Raw genomic sequence first — 27,819 nt, 5'->3', positions numbered from 1 at the left:
GAGCCAGCCGCTCTCGGTCTCCCCAACGCCCCACACTCCCGGCCCCTCCAAGATGCACATGCGGGAGGGACTGCAGGTGATGGCTGCCCAATGCATCTCGATGGGGCTGGTCCAAGCGCCTCAACCGCAATCCTTCTGCAGATCAGAATGCTTGGGGGGCTTGAAAAAAACAGACGATGGGTTTCTACCGAGACCTGATGATCGGAATCTAGGTGGGGGGTTGGGTAGGACTCAGCATCTTACGAAGCCTCTGTAACGAATAAAATCATCCGGCTTCCTTTTATGAGGGACCAAGTATTAAAGGCACAACATACCTTCAAGCGAGCTCTTGCTAACAGTCAAAAGCTAAAAAAAGCCAAATGGATTCAGGCTCTACTCGGCTCCCAGGAAGGCAGCTGGATCCCTGTGGAGGTCACTAAATGTCTTGTAAGTAATAGGTACTCAACAAATATTTGCAGATGGACGAATGGATGCTTTTTACAAAGCTTGACTGTCTAATGTCCTGGAAGTTCCCTGCTGTCCAGAGCCTGGGAGTAGCTCAGGATGCTGGCAGGGGCCACCTGGCCAGGTGGTCCGAACGTGGCTGGAGTCCTGAGTTGGGGCCACAACCGGGCTTCAGCACACCAACAGGAGGCGTTATTACATCCTGCCTACCACTTCTTCACAAGACAAACCCTCAAAGCTGGCCTCTTGCTCAGCAGGGTCAGGGACTCCAGACCTCTGGAAGGCTGCAGAGGCTGCCCTGAGAGACGGGAGCCCAGGCCGGGGCTCACTGTGGGCTTTGATACACACCCGGCTACTTAATCACGAAAACAGGAGGGACTTGGATATAGGAGATCAATGATGCTTGGTCTTGGCATTCCAGGGTATGAACTGAGAGGTCAATTTTTACATGAATCCATTGGCAAACCTCCCTGTATCCATACTGGCTACCATTTTGGATACATATTAAGGCTTTGGTTCAAAAAAATGCTTTTGAACGACTTCGTCTGATGAAAATGTAAACCATCTTTTGTTAGATGCCAGGATAAACTTTATTTTCCTACAAACTATAATGCAAATAAGAGAAACATGTGGCACATGAGTACTGTGTTTCTACTTTATTAAGTCGTCACAGTAAATGAGAATTAAAGACAGAGGGAAAACTGGAGAGTCAGGTAGTGGCCATCGGTGAGCCGTGTGCTTCTCCGGGCGAGGGTCGCCCCTCGCCACGGGGCAACATGCCTGCCAAGTGGGTTACAGGCAAGGTCTACACCGATGGAGGTATAAGCCCAGATGCGGAGCATCAGGAAAATTAAATAACAAGAGACAGCAAGATAGAAATCAAATGACACCCTATAACTTAATTTACCATGTTTATCAAATTTCGTCCTCATTTACATGTACTAAATATTGTAGACCTGAAAACATAAGAAAACATTCACTTAATGTGTATGTCATACATAGGTACTGAGTGCAACTAAAAGGTTGTTGTTTCCTGCTGAATTTCCCTTCGGATGTGGAACATTCCCCTTCAGTAGCTATGAAGGTAGCACAGTTACATCTATGACATCACAGTAAACATGAAAGCATCCTTCAAACCTCCAGATGATACAGATATGACAGTAAATGAAGCACAGGTGGTCACACCTGAGGAAGGTCAGGAAGACGTGATTTGCATTGTCTACCGATCCGCATGATCTTGTTGGTAAGGCTAAGGTCCCATAAGCCAGCCTCTCTCACAGGGTCAAGGCTGAAACCCCCTTCTTCCCAGTGGCCGTTGGGAACTGCAGCCTTAACCGCAGGAAGACGCTGTGACAGTCGCTTACCCTAGCTACAAGTCCTCACTGCTGTCTACTTAAGGTTTTACCACTTAAAATGTCATCATTTTGTGGAATTACTATTTTTTTTAAGTACAAAAACCTACTCAGTGAGACTATAGAACAACATCTTTGCTTCAGATGGAAATCAGCGTGCAGAGAAGTGAGGGGACTGGCCTGGCCCTGCCTGGAAGCCAGCAAGTCTTATCTGTTTTGGGCCACTTAGGGCCACTTTTGTTTACAGATGGCTGACCTACTAATGTGACGAGGCAGCACTGTGACTCAGGTGGGGTCCCCACCGGATGAGTGACCCTCGGCAATTTTGCTGAAAGGCATTTATTACAGAAGCTCAATATTTGCTTTTCTAAGTGAAAAAAAAAAAAAAAACTTGATCATTTCAATTTTCCACCCCAAATAACAAGAACGATTCAAGTGCATGTGAGTGCAAGCAAAACTGGTCGCTAGAGTTCCTGTCTCCCGGTTCCAAATCTCCAAACCAAAGCTGTTACTGCAAAGAGCCATAAAACTTCTGGCTGTCCTCTAGGGTCATGGGGCTGCCAAAAATCATTAGGGATTATAGGAAGGTCTACCTATTTGCTACCTACAACCGGATTTCCCACTCCAGGTCAGGACTGGTTCCTGGAGATGAAATGGAAGCATGGTGCAGGAGTCCGGGTAGGTTCAATACGATTCTGAATCCTGACACTGACTAAATCCAAGAATTCTGCAACAGGGGTATTCTAGAGCCTGAAGGTGACACATTCTCCCAGAAGCTAGAGCTTACGTGGCACTCGGGAGGCCGGGAGCACGCGATGCCCTTCCCGCAGGAACGAGGTACCACGTGGAGCAGCGGCAGGAGTGCTGAGTCCAGAGCCACGTGGGCCAAAGCACACCAAGCAGAGAGCCCACAGCACTTAAAGTCGGGGAGGGGGTGCCCGGGAAGATGAGAATCGTGACAGCTGCTAACACAGCAGAAAAGGCTGTCACTTCCAGTCACCCTTTATGTTGCCACTAAGCCCCCAATCAGGCAACAAATCGGCCCCGTTTACAGGCCAGCCCGGAGCGCTGCTTCTGTTTGGAATGAACCTGGTGCTCTCAGGTCCCAACGGTGCTTGAGCCGCCCCTTTCTGTGGGCCTGGCCTCAAGTCCTACCTGCAGTCCTCTGTAAAACAGAAGAACAAGCTCCCTCGAGAATTAGAAGTCCCCTCCTTCCAGGAAAGCCTTCTCCACTGTCCCCACACCAAGGCTGGCTCCTGGGTCTGCCCACCTCTCCTGCCAACGTCGGGCACCAGCCCAGCCACCTGGACCTGGGTGGTCAGGGAAAACGGCAGCTCTGCGGGTGAGTGGGCTCAGCAGGAAGGTGGCCAAGGCAGGCTGGGGGTGTGCACAGGTGAGGGCAAGAGTGGAGAGGCGGAGGGTAGGGGAGGGCGGGGAAGCACCTGCACGGAGACCTTTCCAAGCCCTTAGCTGGTGGCTCCCCTGTTCTGAGCCCCGGGCTTACTCCGCAGATGGCCCGAGGGCCTAGATGACAAGCAGAGGGCCTGCATCCAACACCCTGACCCCAGCAAGAGTGCCCGGCAAGCACAGACGGAAGGTGGGGCTTTCTTTCTTTCTTTCTCTTTTTTTTAAAAAGATGCAACAGGCCTTCCTTGGGGAGGCAAATGGGTACAAAGTAGGGATCACACACCCTCTGCTCGGGATCTGTCACCCTAAAGCTCTGTGTGTCAGGAAACGTGTGTGAGGCCCCTGCCGGCAGGGCACCACAGGGCAAAGCCTTTGGAGGAGCCTGGAAGGGAGCTCTGCAGGGACAGGACCCTGTGTTTCTAGAATCACCTGAGCGCTCTGTGATAGAAGCTTCACCGTCATCACCTGGAGGGCCTCCAGCAGGGCCAGGGGCAGGAAACCTCTCCCCATTTAGCGGGCATCAGGAACCAGGTGGAATACACACAGCAACGGAGGTAAAACTTCTCCCGGGCTCGAGACTCTAGGGAAAGCCAATTTCCATGATGATGAAATTTTGGACTACCATAAATCCTAACAGAAGAAGAACGAGCAAAATCAAGGCAGGGAACGTTCCTCCAACAACCTGACAGGCATTTGGCCGGCCCCTCGGTGAAACATGATGGGTTTATAAACGACCGGGGGACAGAGCCAGCTGCCCCCCGCCCTCCCGGAAAGCCCGGAACCTTCTCCTTTTTCCTCTGTTAGGGCAGCCCCACCGGCGCCGCGTGACAGTGGGCGAGTCTCCGGTGGTTGGCAACTTTTTCTTTTCTTCTTTCGAAGCCCAAGGTTCCTGAGATGCCACCGCCAAGGTTCCTGAGATGCCACTGATGCGGATCAGTTTGAAAGTCTGATCCGCAGCATTTCGGTGGGATTCCTCTTCAACTTCAGAAGACCAGCTGAGGGCACCAGCAGGGCAGCGATGTTCCCAAAGTCTGGGTTTGGGGGTTCGGGTGGGGAAGTGGGGGACTCTCAGCCATCTCCCCCTCCCCGAGAGGCGCCGTGCGGGAGGCTCAGCCTGGCAGCCAGGGCCCTGGAAGGAAGCAGAGGGAGGCCCACGTGGGCACAGGTTGGAGGGAGGACGTGCCACGGCCCCTGGAAGAGGGCTGGACCCCCGCCCGGAGCTGCGCGTGCAGAGGTGTTTGCTGAATGAACCCACAGACCAAGGTCTTTCTTCCCAGCCTTTGCTCTGGACTTTCCTGCAGCATAAAAGGAGCTATGAATCTTTTTGAAATTCACTGGGCCTTACCGTCCAATCTGCAATAAAGAAGGAAGAGAAAAGGCACTGACGACAGTGCGGGGAACAGGGGGAGCCAATGGAACAGCACTGCCCAGAGTCAATGAAAGAGCAAGAAAAACTTCAGGGGTAGCTTGTGGATCGGTCGGTGTTATTACTTACACGGATCTACATGCTGATACTTTACACCAGGAGTTACAACTCGATTATTCCCCAAGGGGTCTGAGACAGGAGGTCAGGACTAATTGAATGCGTCCAGAAGCGCCTACAGCTGTTTAGCTCCAGAGGGAAAAAGGAATGAAGCTGAAGCCTGCGTGCCCGCTGCGCCCCCAGTCCCCAGGGCTGCTCGGAGGAACCCAGGCGCCCGCTGCTGCAACACCGGGCCGCTGTTGCTGAGGCAGGTCCCCTGGGCAGTGCTTCGAGGGAGGACCGTTTCGTCACCCTCCTAATAACCTATTTTTAAACCCTGCTGGGCTTCACCCCAGCTTCCTCAAAAGCAGGCTTTCTAACCTTCTCCCGACATCCTTCGCTTCTGGGGCTTTGGCTTCTGCCATTTCTATCATTACTGGCCTTTGAAATTAATTTACGCAAGTGACCTTATTCACACACAGCATCTTCTGTCATTTTCGGACCTGACCTCATTGTTTCCAGGGAAAGCCTCTGGAATCAATACCTGCAAACACGCCTGGACCCAAGGAGGCCACCTTCCCCGGTGCTGTTCCGAAATTCAGCTCCTTAAGGTCCCCCAGCCCGCGCTTCTGTCTCCTCCCTCTGGTCCCAGGAAGGTCGGGCAGAGAGAAGAGTTGTGGGTCTCTCTCCTGCTGTTTTCGTCTTTGAAAACAGGCTGCTTTCGCTAAAAGCAGCAGAGCTGTATCACCATCCGAGGCGGAGACGGTGTTGGCTACATCGCCCCATCACCCTGGAGCCAGAGGCGGGCATAGCATCAGCATGTAGCCCAGGGGAGCGGGCCGCAAGGCGAACAGCCCTGACTGAATCCCAGGTACGATTCCAGTTTGAATACCTTCACTTCGAACTGTACAAGACTTCACGTTATTAACTAGGAACCACCCCACCCACTATGTAATCAGATCGATTGGGAGAGGGACCCCCTTCCCAAAAAAAAGCAAGTAAATGAAAGAGATAAAGTGATGTTCAAAGACCTGATATTAAGTGAGAGTACTTCTGGACCAGAAGGGAAACATTTAACTCTCCACCCTCACCAGGGATGCAGGAGGGGGCGCCTCTCGGTCCTGCACTGCAGCGTGGCTCGTGGGCAGGGTGATAGCAACTTCAATGAGCTGCGAAGCTCTTGCAGCAAAGCGGCCTTCGTGCATCTGAGGGCAGGGGCCCCACCACCGGGGGCCCTGGGAAGGTCACGCCCGAGCAGGAGCCTGCCCTGTACGCCCCTGGCATTCCTCCAGTCCCCACCTTTCCGTTGGCCCGTCCCCTGGCTCCTGTCGTGCCCACTGCACCCCGTGATTGATGGGGAGGTGGCAGCTGCGGACCGAGCAGGCCGGCCGCAAAGGGGGCGATTCCACTCCTGGCGGCTGACAGCCGCTGCCCCCACCTGGCCTTTCCTCGTGCTGGAAGCCGGGGGTCTGTTCAAAGGATACTGGAGCCCCACTTGGCCACCTTTGTGGAGGAGCAGGACGACACGTGTGGATACGGGGTCCCAGCAAATAAAGGCTTTTGCATGAATCCCCACTGCTGGAGGGGACTGTACAGCTGCTCTGCCCGGCCGACATGGGCACCTGGGCTTTGTGGCTCGTGTCGCCCTGGGGGCTGGCCCCAGTGAGCCCGGGGTTGGGGCAATTCTGTGGCTGAGGGGCTAAGAAAGGGCAGCTGGGTTGGAGGGTCAGTGGCAGTGGCCCCGCCTGGGGGAGGTGGGCGGTGCTTCGGCTAAACCAAGAAATCTAGACCCTAACTTCCCCTCCACATCTACTCAGGCAGTGACGGCATCTGTGCTGCGGCTCCACTGTGGGTGACGCGGTTGATAAATGACAGCTCGCTCCCTGACCTGCCCCATCATCTTCCTCATCATCTGGTCTCCCTTCCACCTATGAGCCCACGAGTGGGTACAGCCCAGGCCAACCCGAGAGGCTTTTCTGCAGCACTGCTGCAGGGTGTCTGCCGTCCATCGGGGCACACAGGAAGGGCCTGGACCCCAGACCGGGGCAGAAAGGGGAGGCCCACGGAGGTCACACCTGCCGTGGCTGGCCTGCCCTCTGGGTCCTAAACTACAGCAATCCCGGGGTTCTCCACCCTCTGAGCTCCCCCAGCTTTTGTCTGCTCTTCCTTTCCCAGCTGTTCCATTCAGCAGACCCGGGATGACCTGCCCTCCCCAGCCCAGGCCTCGGAGGCCCCATTAAGGCCAGTGGTCAAAGGCCAGCCCGCACGTGCTGTGTCTTATCGGCCCATCTCAAGACCCTGCTCCTCCGGGCTCGGCGACAAAAAAGGGGGCGGCCCCGGGTCCACTGGCTCCCCGAGGCCCCGCACACAAAAGGGCGGGTGACAAAGACATTTTCTGGGATGGCAGGTGTTGGTGTTGGATTCCACCCGGAGTCCAGGGGCCGAAGAAAGGCCAGGCTGGGTTTCCCGGGTGGGCGGGCAGTGCAGACACGCAGGGCAGAGCCCCTGTGGAGGAGCAGGAGGCAGGAACCTGTGGGGCATCTCAGCGTTGAGTCAGACACGGAGGGAGATGGGTTAGTGAATGAGCAGGGTGGTTGGCAAATCCGCTGAAGTGTCAGTCTTACCTTGTACAAATACTGCGCCGAGGCCTTTACGTATCTGAAGGGAAAGAACATAAAATGAAGTGAATGCGAGCCTGGCACACGCACAGCCCAACTTGCTATGAGCACAGTGCTAAAAATACGTTCATTCCTGGGCGGCCTGAGCGTTCTTGCAGTTTCAGAGATCATCACGAATTGGAAACTCCCCTACAAGTCCCTCGGCAGGACAGAATTCTAGCTGGTGTCACCCAGATAGGTGTGAAACGAAGGTAACGTTAGCTCTCCCAGGATGTGTGACAGATGCCCTTGGGAGCCCCACAGACACTGGGTGGCACTGACCTTGGTATCCTGTCCCTGCTGCCTGATGTTACCTAAATATTTGGTCTAAGATACAGTCAAAGAGAAGAGTTTTCAAGACCAGCAGTTGGAATTCTATGGCTGCCTTGAAAAAATAACTGACACCCTCTAAGTGTACAAGTTTACATGTCTCCAAGTTTCATTTTACAGGTTTTGAGTGGTGTGCAGTGTGTTAGTTCAGTACGGGTGGCACCTGCGATGTGACAGTCCCCAGGGGGGAAGCACGCAGTGTGCTGTGCAGGGTGTGGCCGCGAAAGGGACCCTGCAGAGGCGACATCGGACCCTCGCGCACAGAGGAGCAGGACCCCAGCAGTCCTGCCAGACCCCAGAGAGGCTCTGAGCTCTTTCGTGCTTTGTGATAGTTTTTCTTAACCACCCCACTCCCCCCTCACCACGGCCATCCTATTTCCCACGTGGGTTTCCTTAGCAAACGCAGCCTCTTTCCGCGTCAGGGGACCTAACCGCCACAATGCTCCTGAATTCAGTGTCACTAGACCACCATCATATCCGGACAAAGGACATTTATCAATGACACGGACTGCTGTCCGTCCGGCCGCCGTTGTAAACTTGGATTGTCTGCCGACCTCGCCAGCAAGGCAGGCACGGTGACCAGGGCCAGTTTCTAAGACGGATGCCGTCGGAGGAGGGACCACCGACAGATCTTAGGTGGGGCTCTCCGGAAGAAATCCGGGCTTCTCTGAAGCTGTATTGTACAATCTATCAATGAAAATTTCACTCCTCCCCACCCCGGAAAATTATGTGGGGTTGGGAACTTCAGGGTAAATAACTGATCGTGATGATGCACTAGGCTTCTCTGTCTTACTTGATTTCTAGCCACTGTTAACGGCTCCTTCTTTACACGGTGATCGAGCTCTAGGGGCACAGGAAGTTCTCGGGCAGGGTTGCTTCCTGGTGCTGGACTGGTATGTTTTCCGAGGAACCTTTAGACAACGTGATGATCTAGATTGCCTGTCTTCCCCCAATGCATCGTGTGCTCCTGGAAGACGGCAATCGTGGGACATCTCTGGGTGGGTCTTCCTCCAGTGGAGGGGCTGGGCTTCCCAGGGCCCCGTGCTGCTGACCCTCTCCCCACGGAGGGGCTTCTCGGTCCCCCTCCCCTGCAGCCCCTCGGCCCTGGTGATGCTGGGCATACAGGCACCCGATTGGTGGAAGCAAGCAGACAGATGGTGCGTCTGACAATGGAGGGCTTGTTTGTAATTGCTGATGAGGACAGCCTGCCCCTCTCCCGGTGTGTCCCCAGATGCAGCCCGGTGTGCTGTGCTGGGCCAGACAGAATGTCTCAGGAACTGCCAATCCATGGGGGGGAGCTAAGGAGATGCAAAAACAGAGGCGGTTGGGGGCTGCCGTAATTATTCCATGGGGCTCAAATGTCACTTGGCCTTGACACACAGACAGTGCTACCAAAGGGCGGGGGCCCTGTGCGTGGCACAGAGGAGCAGGCTGTCAGCTTCCTGATGCCTCCCTGCGGGTCAGCAAGAGGTACCCACCACCCTGGGCAGTGGTGGAGACACCAGAAGGGATCACGGTGCTTGGAGCTGCGTGATGCCCAGAGGCATGGGAGACACAAACCCTAATTATTTCATCAACCGGGTGCCTGGTATGTGCCAGGTACTGTTCTAGGCTCCAGGTGACAGCGGTGAACAGAGCAGATGAAACCCCTGCCTTTGGAAGCTTTGGCGGCGAAGTTAACGGCATGCCATTGGGGGGCAAAAATATCTTACTCTTTATTTGTATAAAGCGCAGATGGAAGTACAGAGGATATGCAGGTAAACGGCATTTCTGTGGTGTTTCAGGGGAGGAGACAAATTAGGAAATAAAAATGTCTTAGAAGCCTCCCTGGTGCGGCAGGAAGAATAAAAGGTGGAGAAACACTGATTGTACGGGTTAATAGGCATCTTAAATTCAGAGTTTTCTTACACGTGAGTGGTGCTGGGAATCAGGAGTCGGCCCCGCTCACATCTGAGAGCAGCTGAGTGAGACGCCCCTGGGGAGACCCTTCAGGAGTAACTTGGATGCCAACGGGCCAACTGCAGTCACTCAGCGGCTCGGACACAGAGCGGGTGTCTGGAGACTCCAGAAGTCGCTTTTAGAGAAAGATGTCCTACTTCTTGGGCCTTGTGAGACTCCTTTGACACCTGGATATCCACAAGGGTTTCAAGACACACAGGAGACCACCGTCTTGGTTGGAGATTTGCTGTGCTCTACGCAGCTCTGTCGGAGGCTTTTCGAGAACCGGTGGGCCTTTCTGTGGCCTGTTTTCTCTGGCTGTACTCACCGGAGCGCAAAAGAGCAAGGATTTGCACCAGGCGTCTTATCTCCGAGGCAAGGCTGCCGTCCGGGACTGTCCCCTGGGATAACGCTGGGCAGGGTCAGAGAAGAAAAGTGGCTGCTCTCCCCGGGTCCTTGTTACTGAGCCGTCAGTGGGGGGAATGACGAGCTGGTTCAGGATAATTAGCGAAGGGAATGGTTTTGAGAGCTGGCATGGTGAGGGAGAGAAACAGTGGGCTGGGGTTCCAGCTTTAGGCGAGCGCTAAATACCCTCTCAGCAGGAAGGCAGACCGAGCGGGAGATCAGAGAGCTGTCTGGGCTATTCAGACCCCTTGGAATGGCTCTGAGGACCAAGAACAGGTGCAGCAGTAGACGGGGTAAGCCTACACACTCAACTCAACACTGGCAACCCAAGGCCAGTGGGCGCTAGCCAGCCTAATTACCATTTCCAAATGGCCCAAGGATGGCTTCCAGAATTTCCAACCCAGCAGAAGGGGCTGTGTCCTGGCCCCGGACTTGGCTCTGGGCTCGGCTTCCTCTTTTTGGTCGTTGGTCTGGCCCATCAACTTGGGTTCTGAAGCAGAAAGCTAGGGCAGCTGGACCGAGAGACAGGCGGGCAGAGAAACTGCGTGCATTGTGCCCACCCGCCTGTGCGGGGGCCTGGCCAGCGGGTGGAACGTTCTTGAAAACGCTGTCTGGCATTTTTCTCTTCCCCTTCCATGACTATAATGTACATTTATGCATCTATGACTGAATTTAACTAAACACTGAGAATTAATGTCTTGTTGGGCCCTCGTGGAGAAAGATGTTTCCAGACCCTCCCGCTAGCTCACGGAGCGTGAACACGGAGACCTCAGTCCTTCCCGGCCATGGAGAGACTGCTCATTTTACCAGATTGAATTATTCACATCTCAAAATGGAAAAACAGTACAGAAATGTTTATAGCAGCAATATTCACGATAGCTAAAAAATGGAAATAGCCCAAATGTCCACCACATGATGAATGGAACCAAAGTGTGCTCTGCCCTTACAATGGAATATTATTTGGCAACAAAAACATGTAAAATACTGATACAGGCTACAACGTGGATGACCCTTGAGAACGTGCTAAGTGAAAGAAGCCAGTCAGCAAAGACCACGTATTGTCTGATGCCATGTACACGAAACGCCCAGAATAGGCAGATCCAGACAGACAGAAAGTAGACTAGTGGTTGCTTAGGGCTGGGGGTGGGGGGAATGGGGATTGACTACTAGTGGGTTTATGTTTTTGTTTCTCAGGAGGGATAAAAAAGGTTCTAAAATTAGATTGTGGTGATGGTTGCACAACTTTGCGAATATACTAAAAACACTGAGTAGCATACTTTAAATGGATGAATTGTATGGTATGCAAATTATATTTCAATAACGTTGTTTTTCAAAAATGACAAAAAAGAATAGAAGTTGGCCTGGGCACCACTACTGCCAGAGCCTTTCCAAGAGGGAAACGACAGAAGTGGCTCCAAGTTCTAGGGAGAAATCCCCCATGGGACCCAGGGAGGCAGGGGGCCGGGGGCAGCTGTGGGGTTCAGCAGGAGCCCCAGCCAGGGTCCTCCCGAGCCACGCCACACACGGCGAACCATCCTCAAAGCAAAGCAAACAGCGCTACCCCTAGGGCGACACACTGCTCTCCCTGCAAGGTTGTCTCCCAGCTTTATTCTAACTTCGTCTGTTTTATAAAAACTCAGGAGTGGCCTTGGGCAGCGAGGCGGGATTACACCGGGATTCTGTGTGCTGCTGGGCACTGGTTTTTAAATTCCCCAGTAATCAACAGCTCCAGGAAACACAGCAGTTATGTCTGTGGTGACTCGCGGGAGGACGGTGAGTTCTCCGTATTGGTCTGAGGAAGCAGTAAAGGTGCAGTGGGCTGTCTGGGTCCTACAGATAAAAGCTGTCCTTTGGTCTTCAGATGTGAAGGAAGCTGCTTTAGCCCACAGCTAAGATGTTTTCTACACGTGAAACCTTCCTGCGCTGCCCGCTTCTAATGTAGGAAATACTTTGGTTAGCTTTCAGTTGGATTTCTCAGTTATCCGTGCCGAAAAGGGGGTGCATTTGCCACCTTACACCTTGTATAGACCACAAAGCCTCCGAGATCGTCCTTTCTGCCTGTGGGGAGGAACATTTTGCCTTTGCCACTAAGGCAGGGCTCCTCCCCGCACCCCGCTTTTCACTTCTGTGAGCGTGTTTCCCACAAGCAGGGGTCCTTTTGCGGTGGGTGATGAGTCTCGTTTGGGAGAAACTTAAGCCGTGACCCCGGTCTTGACACAACAAAAAACACCCAAGGCTGAGAACAGCTCCAAACTGCCGGAGGGCTCACTCTTGCTCTGCTGAGGGCAGACGGTGGGGAGCGTGTGCAGGAAGCGGCAAATCCCCACGGGGATGTAAAGAATTACTGTCCATGGATTGTTCTAGAGACCATTTCTATCAGAAATGCCAGGGAAGCTCACCCCATGTTCCAGCCCTTCTGGGTAACTGGGAGTCATGTTAAGTCTCTCTAGATGACGGAGAGGTACCCACCGTGGTCCTTCATGCAAGCTCGTGGGTTCTGGTGTGAGTCTGGGGGTCTTAAAGGGGTGAGCACAGGTCAGAATCCCGCCCAGTTCCCCTGAAGGAGGGGTGTCACTGAGCTCCCTCCACGTGTGCTGGCTGGCTTAGGGCCGCGTTCCGTGGCACCGGGCTGAGGGGGCTTCTCTGGGGGCCTCTCTTGTGGGCCCACAGTGAAGGTCCGGGGAGAACAGCTCTTGAACCACCCACGTTCACTCCTTAGTCACACATGCACCATGTGCCTGCTGCGTGCCAGGTGATGGGCATGCATTTTACCCGGCTGGTCTTCTGCCCACCCCTCCTGAGGAATATGCCCCGCAGAAGCCAGAGTGATCTTTTCAAATAAGAATCACAACATGTCACCCACTGCCTCACACCCCCAGGGAGCTGCCAGTCTCACCAGAGTAACAGCTGAGGTCTGTGCCTGGGTTGAGGGCCACTCTGACCATCCTCCTCCTCTTCCGTCCCCTCCTCACTGGGCTCCTCGCTGCTCCTCACATGGGCCAGGAGAGCTCCTGCCTCAGGGCCTTTGCTCTCGCTGTTCCCTCTGCCCGGACTGCTTCCCCCAAATTCCAAATGGCTCATTCTCCCTTGTCTCCCTCAAGGCTTCCCGCAAACGTCACCATGTTGGGGAGGCCGCCGCTATCACCCCATTTCAAGTGCCAGCTGCACCGTCTGCCCGGGCGCACTTCTGCAGCCACGCAAGGCAGTGTGTGCTTCATGGTCCCGCCCAGGATCAGGGCTGCAGGGCAGAACCTTGCCAGAGGGTCCTGGAAGACCCGGCGGCTTTCCTCACCCCCAGGTGACCACACGGATCAGCCGATCCCGCTCAGGAGGAGAGATGCTGGGTGGCCCGCGTGGGGGCCCAGGTAGGTGCAGTGTGTCCTGTGCAGCTGGGATTCATATTCTGGAAGCGGTCAGAGGATACGGTTCTGCCTGTTCATTCTCAACACTCTCTGCACTGACGCTACTAGGTTTCTCAGGTGCTGAGAAATGAACTCTGGCCACGTCAATGCTGTCTGCTTCATGCAATCTTTTTTTAAAAAAATTTTTACAAAGTTGACTGGCATGTTTCCCATTTTTAAGGGACTTCTTTAAAGCCTTTCGAGGGACTTTAAAGGCCAATGGGAAAAGAGGAACCAGTTTTTCTCTTTACTGTGCTATTTAGAGGTTTATTTCCTGGTTATCGTCATATATTCTTCAGGAAAAGGAGGGTATAAAATATTCTTCCTTTTTTTCTTCAGCTGTCTGCAATGTTACTAAGAGAGGTCCCATTTGGCCTCTGCTTTGGTTGTTGCTAAATAGAAATTCAGGCAAAACCATCGAGGCTTCCAGGAACCCACCCTGACGGCCGAGGCTGTGTTCCCCCTGCTAGAACCTTCTGGAGGTGAGGGCCCCAGCCATGGCTCACAAGGCATGTGAACCTGCGGTGTCAGGAGCTCCAGACTCTTCCGAAACAATTTCTCAAGGTTATTTCAAATAAGCTTTAAGAGTCTTTTCCAAAAACTGTCTGTGAGAAAAATTCTTGGTACCTGCCGGCCATCTCCTGGCAACTGCTGTGTGTCCCCAGGGCCGTAATTAACAGTGAGGCAGGAGGAGGGTGCCATTCGCACTTAAAACCCTGCAACACTGAGAAACCAGGGCAAACCTAAGGCAGCATTTCACAGAAAAAGCAGCAGCTTCAAGTTCTTCCAAAGGAACACATCAAATGTCATGTCGATACTCTGGAATGAATCGTCTCGGGTCCCGCCTTTTCCCGGGAACCTGGGACCAGCCTCCACGCCTGCCTGCCCGGGGCAGGAGGGTCCCCCCGCTGGCTCTGAAGGACTGGTTTCTTTCTGCATCTCATTCCCTTGTCCACGGGCCTTCCAGTTCTGAGTCCCCATCTCAGCCAGCATGGGAAACTTACAGGCTGACCAGCAGGGCGCTGAGTGGGACAACTGACACACATCAGGCAAGTTTCCATTCTTTCCAGGCTCACGAAGCAGAGGGCAAGGCCGGCTCAGGGAAATCTCAACAACTGACCCAAACCACTGACTAAATCTTTTTCTTTTTTTTTTGATAAACGTTTGTGACACGTAGTTGTGGTTTTGGAGCTAACTGATCTGCGCTTATTAATAAGTAGCCAATTTTGGTGATTCATGAGTGTCTGCTTTTCCCTAATAAGAGTTCAAGCTCCAGGAGGGAAGGGGAGAGACAGAGTGCAAGGTCTCCAGAGCCCTCTGTGCTCCCCTGAAACGCCCAGCACAGTCCTGCTCAGGGGCGGCTGCGAGAGGGTAACATTGTTTTCTATCTGATCAAGTGGAACAGATGTTTGTCTCATCTCTTGCTTCCCTCTTCCGGAGCTGACACCAGGGAGAGTAAAGAAGTTTTAGAGGAAAAAGGAATGAATAAGCACGAGGCAAAATGTGGTGCAAAACAGGGTAGTCAAAAATTCTCTTTAAAACCCTCAATATCACTTAGGAAAGCATCCTAACCAAGGTTCAGTTATTCCAACTGCGTCACCCAGTCTGTGGAGTAACCAGGATGCTGGCTGCCCTGCCTGCCCCACACCCGGGTTGGGCCCTGGTGCTCTTCACTGGTCCACTTTCACTAGGAGACCAGGAAGGTCAGGGGGCAGAGAATGACAGCCGATTACAGGTGTTTGTTCTGGCTCCTGCATCAGGCCTCACACACATCTGTGGTCTGGAGACACCTGGACCCCTTAAAGCAACAGCCAGACTCCTTCCTGCCTGCATTTCTACTGCAATCCTGTTGCATATGACGTAAGAAAGAAAATTATGCATCATTCTTTAAAGAAATTACAGCCCATTATAGATAGAAGAAACACACACAAGACAAAGCCTTCCTTCCACGTGCTGAGAAAAATCAAGAAGTGAGATAAGTTAAAAGGAGCTGGACCGAGGATGGAAATATCACAGAATTGCCTTCGTGCGGGACAGTGGTTCTCAGCACTGCTTAGTTTTTAAAGGAAAGTCCCCATGCCCAGACCAAAAAATCCAAATCTCTGGTGGAGGGACCATCTGGATGGAATGGCTTCAAGGGTGACCCAGTGCACAGCTGAGCCAGCACCACGGGGTTCGGGTATGGGATTATGGGTTAAAAAAATTCCTATGGATGCTTTATCATCTTTCCAAGAAGATACATTTTAAGTTTTTAAAGAAGTGTCATATGTACAGGGGTCAGGCTGAGCCGGCGGGTGACATGGGAGGGAGGGAGGGGCTGGGTCTCACAGCCCCTGCGGGGTGGTCGGTGGTTCTCAGGCCAGGTGGCAACGCGGCTCAGATGCAGCCCAGCGCGCTGCGGGCAGAGTGGGTGGCCCCGAGCTCTTGAATGGACAGCAACATCAGAGAACTTGTATTTGGGGTACACTTGTGGATGGCCTGAGTATAGTTCTGGGCTGTCCTGGTCTGTAGTCGTGGCTCTGACGTCTGGGACAGTCCCCACAGGTGGGATGTCTGGCCAGCATCTCATAGGTAGTGGCCCCGTTTGCACGCCCCCCCAAGAGATGGGCCAACGCAGGCGGAGGGGACTCCAGGACAAGAGGAGGAGCCAGGAGGCACAAGTTCCATGTGGAAACAGGAGGGAAGAGGGTGGCACAGGACGGAGTGAGGAAAAACCCAGACTGGCAGGGTGGTGAGGGGACCGCCCAGGGGACGTCTGTGGAGGGCTCCTACATGCCGGCAACTATCCTCAGCCCCTTACACATACTAACTTGTTGAGCCTTACGAATGCCCTTCAGTTCGTATTATTGGGTACTATGTAGAAGGTACTGCTGTTAGACCCATTTTACAGAATCGGACTATGGGCTGCAGAGCAACATGAACTTGACTGAGGCCACAGGCTGGACAAAGAGGACACCAGAGCCTGGCCCTCTGATAGGACACATCCCCCTTGCAGCTGGGGAGGCTGGCTCCAGGCTGGAACTGGAAGGTTCTGGCCAGTGCTGAGCATGGGGTCAGTGGGATCTGAGGACGGAGCCAGGGCAGGCCAGCCCCCACCGTATCCAGCACCAAGGGAGGAAACTACAAACCCCGGGACACGAAGGGTGGCCCGAGGCTTGCTGACGGCTCCGCCTTCTGTCTCCACTCCAGTACTCGGGGCCTGGATCCTGCTGTGTTCCTAGCACCCCCAGAACGTTGAAGCCCCTCGCGGCCTTGGGACAGCCCCCTGGAGCCCTGGAGCTTGACCCACCCGGGCACCTGGGAGCATCTGATGCGTGTCTGTTGACTATATGAAGTTGGCGCATACTCTGGGCTTCAGTTCCCTGATCTGTTCGATGTGGCCGGTTAGAAGGACTCTGTAGCTACAGCTGCTAGGTGACCCCACAGACCTTCACGGTCCCACGGGCGTACAGGCCAACAAACGCAGACACTGCCACCGTGACAGGAACGAGCAGAGCCCACAGCGTCACACAGCGTGCGCTGGGAGCCCCGGTTCCTGCGGTCCTGTCAGCGTCGTTCCCAAACCCCACTCTTATCTCATGAAGACCTCCTGAAGGACCACAAAGAGGGAGAAATAGCTTTCCCCAGCAGGCTCGGTTCCAAAAGACACACTGAGACAGTGTTCGCTTCTCTCCTCCCAGAGAGGCTGCACGGGTTGTTTAAACTGAAAAACTCCCTTCTCACTGGCTGGTCAGGAGCTCTGTGACCAAGGTCACCAACAACCAGTGTTAGGTGACAAACTACCCGGGGCAGCGGGGGCCGAGGGAAGCGGTCACCCTCTGAGCCTGGGATGCTGTCCTGACACGCGTGCTGACCTCACAGCGAGGAGGAGAAGAGGGTGGAGGGGCTGAGGCTGGTGCCCCGGGTCGCTCCTCATTGCTGCTGCAGCTTATCAGAATGTGAGGGGCTGGACGGGGGGTCTCCTGAAGCCCCTTCTAGCTTCACGTTCTATGATGCCCTTGGCTGGTTTCAGCAAATTTATGAGGAAGGCGAATACATAAGAAGTGCTATCCAGCAAAACCTTATTCAGACCACTTTTACAGGGAGGGAGGGGGGGAAAGAGGGAGACATATCGAATGAATCTGTCAAGTGACCACCCTCATCGAACAGGGAAAACCTTTCATCTTTGGGGGGTTAGAGTCAGTTCCACCTTGTGCTGTTTCTGGCGACTGACTTGATGGCTTACCGCCCAGCAAATGGCCGTGACGGGGTCACTGCAGAAGGGCTAGGACACCTGCCGTCGGGGTTCTTAGCAAGTGAGAGCTGGGTGCAGCTTCCTCCTCGACGCAAAGGCTGGTGGGCACGAGGACACTTACTGGCCACCAGAATGACCCAGCGATCCCAGGCAGGGTCTTCTGATAGCTTCTGCGAACTTTAAACAGTGATTTTGTTGTAGAAAAGAATGACGAGTCTTTTTCGTCAGGTAGGTGAGCACGGTAAGCTTTTCCAAGAGTGCACCCTCCTGGGCGTGCAGATGCAGGTCTGCCGTTCTTGCACAGTAGCTGCAGCGGTGGCAGCAGCCTGACACCGACTCAGGCTAATCTGGTTTAGGCTCCAAATATGACCTACCTGAAAAGTGGCAGAGTCTGATGGGGCCTGGTGAGGAATTTCCTTCCACTTGCTCTAAACCCTGGAGCCTTTACAATCCAGCCTATTGTGAAGGAGGAATTGCTTCCGACCAGATCTGGAGAAATCAGATGTGTTTATGCAGGGCTAACAAATAAACAACGATCTGTGCTCCCTCTGCTGGCTCCCGACAGCAACATTAAAGCAGAAAGCCATCTTCAGCAAACGCGGTCAATTCACGTTTCCGGAGAAGGACCCCTCGTTTAACCTGGTTTTAGGCATTCTTTGAGAAAAACCCATCTTTGTCAACTTCTGAGCAAGGTACTTGAAAATGCTTACAATCAGACATCAAAGTACACGTGCCAATAGTCCTCCACTCCCAAATTGCTAGCTGTGACTGTAATAGTGATTTGGGGATTCATTTATCAACAGACATAAGTGGATTCCTCCAAGACTTTAAGGTCCAGACACGATCTTTAAAGCAGTTCTGTAAAAAAAAATCTCAAGTCCAAGCTAAAGTCCCTCTTTTTTTTTTCTCCTTTAGTTTATAAGAGCAGCTTCCAAAAAGTAAAGATTTGTACTATTTATAGCCTTTCCGATAATGTCAAGCATTAGACTTGATTTTCCAAATCATTAGCATGCAGAAGAATGACCTCATGGTGAACAGATGCACTTGGCTATGAGCTGCAGTGATTACATCAGTCCCTCCCCTTCCAGTTAACTCTTTAAAGGCCTCTCTGCCACCCCCTTGCCTGGAAGCATGCTTGAAAACACAAACTTAGTCTCTCACCCCAGTGTATGTGTGTGTGTGTGTGTGTGTGTGTGTGAAATGCACATATAAATACACGCATAAAAATAGATATGTACTTATGTATGTGTGTGTTCACTGCAGCCCGTATTTTATCACTGGCCACCTTTTAGAAATTGCTGGTCAATAAGGAAGGAGTCAAAAGAGATGCAAACTACAGAGCTGGGTGGAAAGTCAGCTCAAATACCTTTTAGGCTCTGGGCATTATCAACATGAGTAATGGGCAGAAGAGATACAGGGCAGGAGGTGTTTAAAATAACATTTTTCTGACCGGGAAAATAGTTGTTTTGAACCTCTTTTAATAAGCTGAGCACCCACCTGTTAGCCTAACAATAGAAGATCCTACGTCCTGGTGTCGACAGTGAGTCCAGAGGCCCCTCTGGGCTGCCCTGGGTGACAGGCGGCAGTGCTGAGGTAGGGGAGCCTGGGAAGCAGGGGAGGCATTTCCCAGGGCACAGTGTGGGCCGAACACAGTGTTCAGGCCACTGTCCCTGTGCTTGACCACAAGGCCCTGTTGCAAGGACACAAAGAAGATCTGAGCCCCGAGTTCCTCAGACTGTGCCTGTGAGCGGGGGCCTGAGGCCCTGCTCTGAAGACACCGCTGCCGAGATGGTGTGATCGGATCCTAAGAGCGCTGTGGGAGCTTAAGCCGCTCAGGGTCAATTTTTCCAGCTGGCTTGTCGCTTGGAAGAGCAGACCTCACCTCAGTTTCTTAGTTTAAGCTGCCTGGCTTATCTGGGTTTGACTGTACTTGTCCCAGGAAAATAAAACACAGTGAAAAATGTTTTCATCCGTCAAAGTGGTAACCGACAGGGAATAGGGATTCCTCAAAAGCAAAACGGGTCTGAAAATGAGAATGTGGTTCTGAAAGTGGGCCTGTAAATGGGACAGAAATGTACCGCTCAGATTCCTGGGCAAACCAAGTTCATTTCTAGCTCTTTCCTGATGGCTGTCGTGGGCAGATACGCAAAGCGTTGAAAGAGAACATTAAGCCCAGACTTATAATCGCGCTCGTGGGTTGGTGCTATATGCGTAGAAAATGTTATTACTCCATACGGAATACCCTGAACCCTGCGTGTTATGACATGTGATACTGCTGTCAATAATTTGAAAAGAGGAAGGACTGGCGTTTGTCTTGATATCTCATCTTTGGTTTCATGTGCCTTTCATACAGGTTCCCATGCCCACTCTTAACGAGCTGTCAGAACCTTTATCTGTTCAGTGACATTCTTATAGCAGCCTGTCTCCAAACGGCAGGTCTTAAAAACCCCAAATCACTCCTAGAGGCTCACTGAAGATGTTGCCTACACACGGACTCATTTGAACTGCTTTAAATAATTATGAACTTCTCGGAAAGAGCAAATTAATTTATGTAGAGACTAAAATAGACATAGAAAATAAAGTTCCTCAATATTTGTTTCAGTAACATCTTAATCAAGAGCCTTAAGAACATAACAGTTAAGAAATGGAAACATCTAGTTATGACTTAATTTCTTTTAATTTTAAAAAACAAAAAGCCCTCTCGAGATTAAAAAACAACCACAACGCTGCACTAAAAACTTCAGTCCCAGTACTTCATGAGGATGGGAAAAAGCTGAATGAGATCTTTAAAGAACTAGCTTTGCTGTAGATCCTTCACGTTCTCTCACCTATAAATTAGAAGTGATTTTAAACCTCTAGCCAGACTGGGTATGAAATCTTCACTTCCCTTGAAACCGATTTTTGGTTTTTTTTGGTTTTAGATAGAATGTTGGCAGAGTGTATAAAAGAATTCAATTCACAGCTGTTCTACTTTTTTAATGTAAGAAACATTAATCAAAGCTTTAAGTTATAAGCTTTTCTCATGTTGCTTAGTACTCCAGTTCAACAAAGATCAATAGAGGCCATCCCTGTGTTTCTGGACGCCTCGCCAGGGAAGCAGAGGCGTGATTATGTTAATCTCGTGGCTCCCGCACCTCCGTGGCCGCTTATCTCCCAGGCCTTCTGCCTGCTGCTCCTGGCTCCCCGTGCGGGGCCAGCCTCTCCCTCTTATCTCCCGACAAAGCTCGGGGAGGCCAGGACTGGAGCCAGCGATGCTCAACAATGATGCATGGCTGATTTTATTTGTAAGTGATTTATTTCACCGAATTTAATTTTTTTCACTTTGTGTGTAAGATATTTGTTAACAAGTCAGGATGGGAGAAGCCAGGCAGCGATCAGAGGCAACTGACACAGGGTAGAAATCTATTAGGCCCTCTAACAGTTGTGCCCGCCCTAGCGGAAGAGGAAGGAAGCCCCTCATCAAGGATTTCAACGTGCACTGACTCCATATCCTATTTGCTTTCTGAAAGGCAATTAATCTGTAATTACATACAGAAATTTACAAGTCATTCTACTCTTTGGGGAAAAAAAAAAAAAACCACAGTAATCATATCATCAGTTTAAGTGCCAGCACATATTTTTTTTTTTCTTTCCTAAGTTGGAAATATAAAAAGAGTAAAACCTAAAAACAACATTTTTTGAAAATTTCCACTGGCCTAATAAGTGAAAGTGATTGTGAGCCAGTGTCAGAGCAGGTCCACACCAGGTGCTGCTCTCGGCGGATGGTCCCTGGGACGCAGACCGCTCCAGAGAGAAAGCCAGCTCACCGCACTGCTGTCACCATGGCCAGGGGACGCTGTCCTCCCATTGCTCCCGCGTTAATCCCTGACCCGAGCATCTCAGCAGCATAATCCCCATTAAGCGTCAGTGGCAACGGCTTCGACTGTGAGGAACTCTTTTTTGACAAGCAAGCACTGATTCGGGCATCGCTCTTAAACAACCCACACCCCCAAGTGAACCGGAGCACATGACTGAGAACAAGTTCATTAACCTCGCTGGATGCGGAGGTTAACAGGATGGCGGGAGAAAAGGACGGGGCGAACAGCTTGGATACAAAACAAATGAGAATGAATGTCATCACTCCTTTTGATATTCATTAGTGGATTCAGGGGGAGAATGCGCTTCGTAAATTTGCGAGCATTTATCTGTGAAAAACAGGTGTACATCTGCGGCTCGAGCGTCTGGAGGGCATGAGGGGAGAATAAAGCGGCCACTCACCAGTTCCGCTGACGGAGTAGCTGGAAGATGGGGAGAAGACCTGGGCTGTGAAATCCTCAAATGTCATGACTTCGCGGTGGTTCTGGATTACTGCTTCGAGATACAGAGCTCTCTCCTCGTAGCTGCAGGAGTCGGTTAAGGAAACAAGTGCTCATGCAGAATGACACGCAGAACAGTGACAGAGTTCACTTTGTTTTAAATACAATCATGCATCTTTTACCCTTGTGTGGGAAGAGGTACCTTGCAAGTTCGTAAACATCCTGTTGGAGAATTAAATATTAGTCATAATTCATGAGAACATTCCAATTTGGAGGCCTAAGTTTCCCTTAGATTTCAACTGCACCCAAACTAGTAACACTGAAAAAATATATAAACCAATAGTTCCAGAATCACAGCAAAAGGTCATCATCAACTGGATTGGAACAAACGGAAACAGAGACATTGGTAGTGGCCTCTTCCCTTTCCATCCACAACCGTGGCACAGCGCTGGACCGCCCCTTCTTAGTTCTGTGGACGAAACATTCTTCTCAGCCTACAGATAAAATGAATCGATACTCCAAGCAAGAATTGGTGATACACACTTAAAAAATAAGAGCACTGGGCGGAGGGAAGGCCAGGAAGGTACGCTCTGAAGGGCACCAGAGCCTCAAGCCGAGATAAGCCACGAGCATTTAGAAAATAAGAATAAGTGGGGAGAATCTAGCAGGGAGCGCACAATGCAATATTAAAAAAGAAGACTATTGCCCTTTAATTAAAACTGCAGTCTGGAACACACGCATTCAAATGTGTAATCAAAAACCAGTCACCAATAAAACTTGGAAGCGTAACACGCTGAAGCAACTTTCCAGCTGTCTTAATAGGACCCCTGCGTGTGGCAGCCTTTCACAGGGCAGAAAGCAAATCTTCCCCTTTTGTGTGTGGCTTCTGTTTCCTCGGAAGGTGAATCATGCCTCCCAATAACAGGATAACGTCAGGACAATCTGACAGCGGATGGAGGCGCCGCACGTAGGGTTTTATGAATTAACACTCGGGGGAGTCGGCGTGATGTCTCATCCCCGCCTTCCTGTGATCAACGCAAAAGTTAAGAGACGTGTTTTAGTCATTTTGAAAATCGGGCTAATTCTCCAGGAACAGGGGGAATGCAGGTCACCGCCAGTTTATTATTTGCAGCTCCAGAAAGGCAAAAGTAATTCTAGCATTTCTCACCATATTTTCAAGCGATCTTTTCAAAATGGCCTCTTTTAACAATGTAAGTTGGGGAAAATTATGCCCTTCCAATAAGTGCCGATAAGCATGTGTTTTAAAAGAGGAGAATATTTTTCTGTTCTTTTGGCAGAGGATGCTCATGAGTTCCCCGGGATAGGCTCTTCCCCTCCTCCTCCTCCTTTAATTACATTCAGGGAAAGGTTTTCACCCTGGGAGGAGACCAGAGACATTCTAGGGCTGGCTGTGCAAACATGGTAGCCACGAGCCGTAGGTGCCTAGCTACACTGAAATTTAAATTAATAAATACAAAGAAATAGAAATTGGGTTCTTCTGTCCCACTCGCCGTATTTCAAGCATGCACAGCCACGTGTGGCCAGGGGCCGCCGGCCTGGATTGTGCAGATACAGGACACGCCCATCTCTGGGGAAAGCTTTCCTGGGCTGCGCTATTCCAGAATTTCTCTGCAGGCTGACTCTATGCAACTTTTAAAGAGGAACATGAGTTTAAAGGTTCAAAAGTGGCCCCTCTGATGATATATGATGGTTTACAGAGATGGTCACTGCATCCTGAGGCCTGGCTGCGTGAGCCTGCATGGCGGGCTTAACTCCGGGTGACTCGCCTTCCCGGACAGGCTGCCCAGGCCCGGAGGGACCCGCTAATGCCATTCACGTCTCATTATGAACACGCTTATTCTGCACAGCACTTGGCTGTCACTGAGTGCGGCCCTCCGAGCCGCTGGGCCGCGAACAGCAGGACGCTAGGCCTGGATGGCCGGCTGGCGGACAGGCACCGTGACACTGAGCTGGCACGTGCGGGCCCAGCAGGGGCCAAGCCAGGCGTGACAAATTACTCAAAAAGCTGAGCTCAACTTACGGCTGACGACCACCTGAGCCTGTGGCCCTGTCAGCGCCCCTTCCTGGCCCCCTCTCGGTGCAGCCTGCTCTCGGCCTCTGCAGGCCCGTCCTGCTGGGTCCCGAGGCCCCGCTGCGCCCAGACACCCACACACAGTGCTCGGACGTGAGGACGCGCTGGGCTGAAGACACGGTGGAGGCCACACAGCTGGAGGGGCGGCCGCGACGCTGACCGAGCTCACCATCCACCACAAAGGGACGCCGTGTACACCACCACCTACAGGACCCGCAGGGTGGCCTGGCAGCCCCGTCCTGAGTGACACTCTCCTGTTGTCCATAAATTTGTCCCTGTCAAGGCTGAGAGATCTGGGCTCCCAAGGGCAAATCCAGCACTGGACTCTCGGGTTGATAATCCAGTTTTGAGATTCTCAGGTGCAATAAATATTTATGGTCTGACTCCTCAATGGAGGTACCATGGGAGACAGAGCACAGAAGGTGTGTCCAGAACAGGGTCCTTGAGGAAGAAGGGTTGCTTCCTAGAAGGTTCCCTGGCTGTCACGTGGAGCAGACACCCCCCACCCCAGGCTGGGCTACACTGTGCTGAACTGGGTGTCGTCTCTCAGACAAACATGTGTTAGGGAATGGGGTGAGACCAGGAGAGCATGAAATGCGTTTTCACTCACAGCCCAAGCCAGGGCATGTAAACGTCATGACAAAGAGAAAACAAACATCACCCCAACTCTGGCACCATTTAGAAACAGCCAAGGAGCTCATGCGTGCCAAAATCTTTTTTTTTTTTTTTTTTTTAAGTAGCTTTAAGAAAATGTAGCTCTGGGATCTTAACGGAATTTGTTAGTAGCACTACTAGTAAGGGCAACTAACCAGGAGCAATGTCTTCCATCATTTTCTTACCTAACATCCTTAAGGCTTCAATGCTGGTTGCTTTCTATTCAAAAAGGCATTTATAATTTAGACATCAAAGGCTTTATAAGGTTTGTCTCTTCACGTGTAAGACATGTTAAGACATGAACTGAATGCTGAAGTAATGCCAGGCAGTGGATGATTAGTGACCTTTGACCGGAAGCAGGTGGCTACAGAGGCACCTGGTCACACATCCAATACCTGTTTCAATACCAGCCTTTGCCCTTCTGCTCTCAGCAAGTCCACTAACAAATGTGAAACTTATATTCTGTCCTGAATTATTACCTCATTAAATACCACACACAGTACTTTTTAAAGAGAAAATTTCCCCTTGATTCCTCAATTCAGAGAACATTCAAATTACTAACTAGAAATCCATCTCGGTTTCTGGATATTTTTGAGTTTTTTAGTGACCAACTCTGTCTACTCAATATTCCTCCACTTGAATAAAGAGGCCATATGTCTTCACTGGTTACATTTTCCCAAAAACCTCCAAGAGAAGTTTCCTAAACCCTCAAGATAAACTCTGCTGGGTTGCAAGAGCCTGAGAATCCAAACCCAAGCCCCCAGATTTATTCTGATTATTATTTGTTTTAATTTTTAGCAATGACAGTAGCAGCATGACAGTGAGAAAGGAGCTTGCTCTTCGCAGGAGGATGGGCTGGAGCTTGAACCCCACCCGCCAACTCCTCCCCAGTCCCCAACCTCGGCTGCCTTCTGTGTACGGTGGGGACACTGACATCAGCTCTCGGGGCTGTGGAAAGATTAGATAGACTGGATAGAATCATCAGAGGAAGCACTGACCCAGGTCCCAGCACACAAGAGAACCACCATCAATGTGGATTGCCTGTTCCCTCTCATCCCCAATGTGGGTTTATGAGTTTGTCTTCCAGAAAGAACATGGTGGATAAACGAGGGGGTCTTCTGCGTCAGGCTTTAGGCAACAGCCTCCTTTACGCTAGACCCACGTGAGCTGGGGTGAGTCCTGTGGTCTCCATGTTACTGATCAAGAATGGATGCTCAAAGAGCTCAAGTGATTTCTCTAGAGTCACAGTTACTCAGGGGTGCAATTGGGACTAGAACTCGGGTCTTCTAACTTTACTGCTTTCAGCTAATATTTTAAATTCTAAAACACATAAATTCTAAGTTCATGATCCTATGCAAGGTTGGGAATTAAACTCCAAATGAGAATAAATCAACAGACTTAAATATATATGGGCATAAAAGTCAACCTATAACTGAAACTTGAGTACATAGGTTTAAGCTGCATTGATACCCACAGACCACGCTGACTTTATACATTCATAAAAATAACAATTACTTCAATTTTTGGCTTATTCAAAGCCAAAAAGTTATCTGGGAATAAATCTTGGGATAACTCCATTTATTTATTTATTTTTTTAAATTCAAGGAGTAAGGAGAACTGTTTGAAAGAGGCTATGTTGCAGATGGTACTTTTTCCCAAACCTTGAAACCCTTCTTGCCTGGACCTTCTCTGTATTTCCCAAGAGTGGACAGGGCCTTGGAAGAGGGGGCCTCCGGATGCCCACTGATAAATGTAGCTGCACGGTGGAACACTATACAGCACTGAAAATAAACTACAGGTCTGTGTATTAGCATGAATGAAACTCAAAACAACATTCAAGGAAAAAAGCAAGTTACTGAAGAACACACACGGTGAAACTCTATTTACATAAAATTTAAAAACAGGCAAAGTGAAACATTGCTGAGGGATGCACACATACGCAGTGAAACTAACCAGCGTTATCTCGGGGCGGGGGTGGAGGTGGCACATGGGAGGGTCTCAAACACATCGGTTGGTGCACATGGGGGGGGGGTAAATGTTATACGTTTTCTAGTATGTATAAAACAGTTCATAATAAAAATAAGCATCTGGTGACAAGGGAATATAGCACAAATCAAGTGGATCCTTTCTTACCCATTGGAAGGACAGAATGAGCTTCTTTAAGCCAAAGGGGGGGATATGTGCTGGTTGTTAGGGATAATGATGGTAGAAAAGTCCATTTGATTCAGACACGGAGAAAGCAGAAAACAGCCAGTGACATTTTTAGTTAGTTTTTTAATATTAGCTAAAAATATTAGCTATTTTTTGTTGTTGTTGTTTTTTGGCTGCAGCGCGTGGCTTCAGGGATCTCAGTTCCCTGAACAGGGACTGAACCCGGGCCATGGCAGTGAAAGTCCAGAATCCTAACCACTAGGCCACCAGGGAACTCCCTAGCTATTTTTATTAGTTCCAGAAATAGGCCAAAATATTAGAGCTCAAAATTTTCAGAATGTCACGGAGAACTTTGACAGGTGGGATTTAAAGAGCTTGCATCAAACACGGATACACACACCATTCAGGGGGCTGGGGGTACGACTGCGAAAAAAATACGTTTTCCTACAGAAATTCCTTGCTAGAATCGCTATGCACCAAGGATGACAGAATGGGCTGAACTAGACAGTGGTCAATATCTTACAGATATCCGTGGACCCATGCGTATGATTTCTGCGTATTATCTCACTCTGCTTCGAAAACCTGATCTCGAGTGACTTGGCCCTTTCCAAAAAGCAAGTCCATCTTCACGCAGGTGTTTACCCGTTCAAGAAATGAGTACTGAGTGCCCACGTGAGCCCGGTGATGGGCATGCAACTGGGAGAAGGAGAGAGATGCTGTCCCCGCCCTCGCCAAGCCTGCGTTCCAGCAGGGACAAGTCTGCAGGCTAAGGCCCACTGTCTTCACGTTAGTGCCAGGTAGGACATGGGGACAAGAGGGGCAGGCTCTCTGAAGGGTGGCAGGGAAGGGGTTAACCACTTGAGGGCTGGGAGGGGGGATGATAAGAGCATTTTTGGCACCAGAAGTCAGGAGCTGGAAGGAGCATGGGGAGTTTCAGGGGAAGGAGGCTGGAGCCACAAGGCAGCAGGAGGCGCGGGAGGTGCAGCTGAAAGGCTGG

General features: G+C 51.1%; 1 protein-coding gene across 3 annotated transcripts in view; it reads right to left on the bottom strand.

Moving 5' to 3' along the window:
- Nucleotides 1–1,010: 1,010 nt before the first annotated feature.
- RALGAPA2 (Ral GTPase activating protein catalytic subunit alpha 2) overlaps nt 1,011–27,819 on the bottom strand; it is a 280,276-nt gene continuing 253,467 nt past the window's right edge. For 2 of the 3 annotated variants that reach the window (XM_068565247.1, XM_068565249.1), the window contains 3 exons: nt 21,888–22,009; nt 7,290–7,323; nt 1,011–4,332 (listed from right to left, as the gene is read on the bottom strand). In XM_068565247.1, the coding sequence (XP_068421348.1) occupies nt 7,316–7,323; nt 21,888–22,009 (130 nt within the window). In that variant the 3' untranslated portion in view covers nt 1,011–4,332; nt 7,290–7,315. The other variant, XM_068565248.1, reaches the window with a different exon arrangement.

Source organism: Eschrichtius robustus, chromosome 16 (assembly GCF_028021215.1).
Source record: "Eschrichtius robustus isolate mEscRob2 chromosome 16, mEscRob2.pri, whole genome shotgun sequence".
Lineage (NCBI taxonomy): Eukaryota > Metazoa > Chordata > Mammalia > Artiodactyla > Eschrichtiidae > Eschrichtius > Eschrichtius robustus.
Note: the sequence above shows the minus strand (reverse complement) of the source record. Positions and strands in the feature narration are given on the sequence as shown.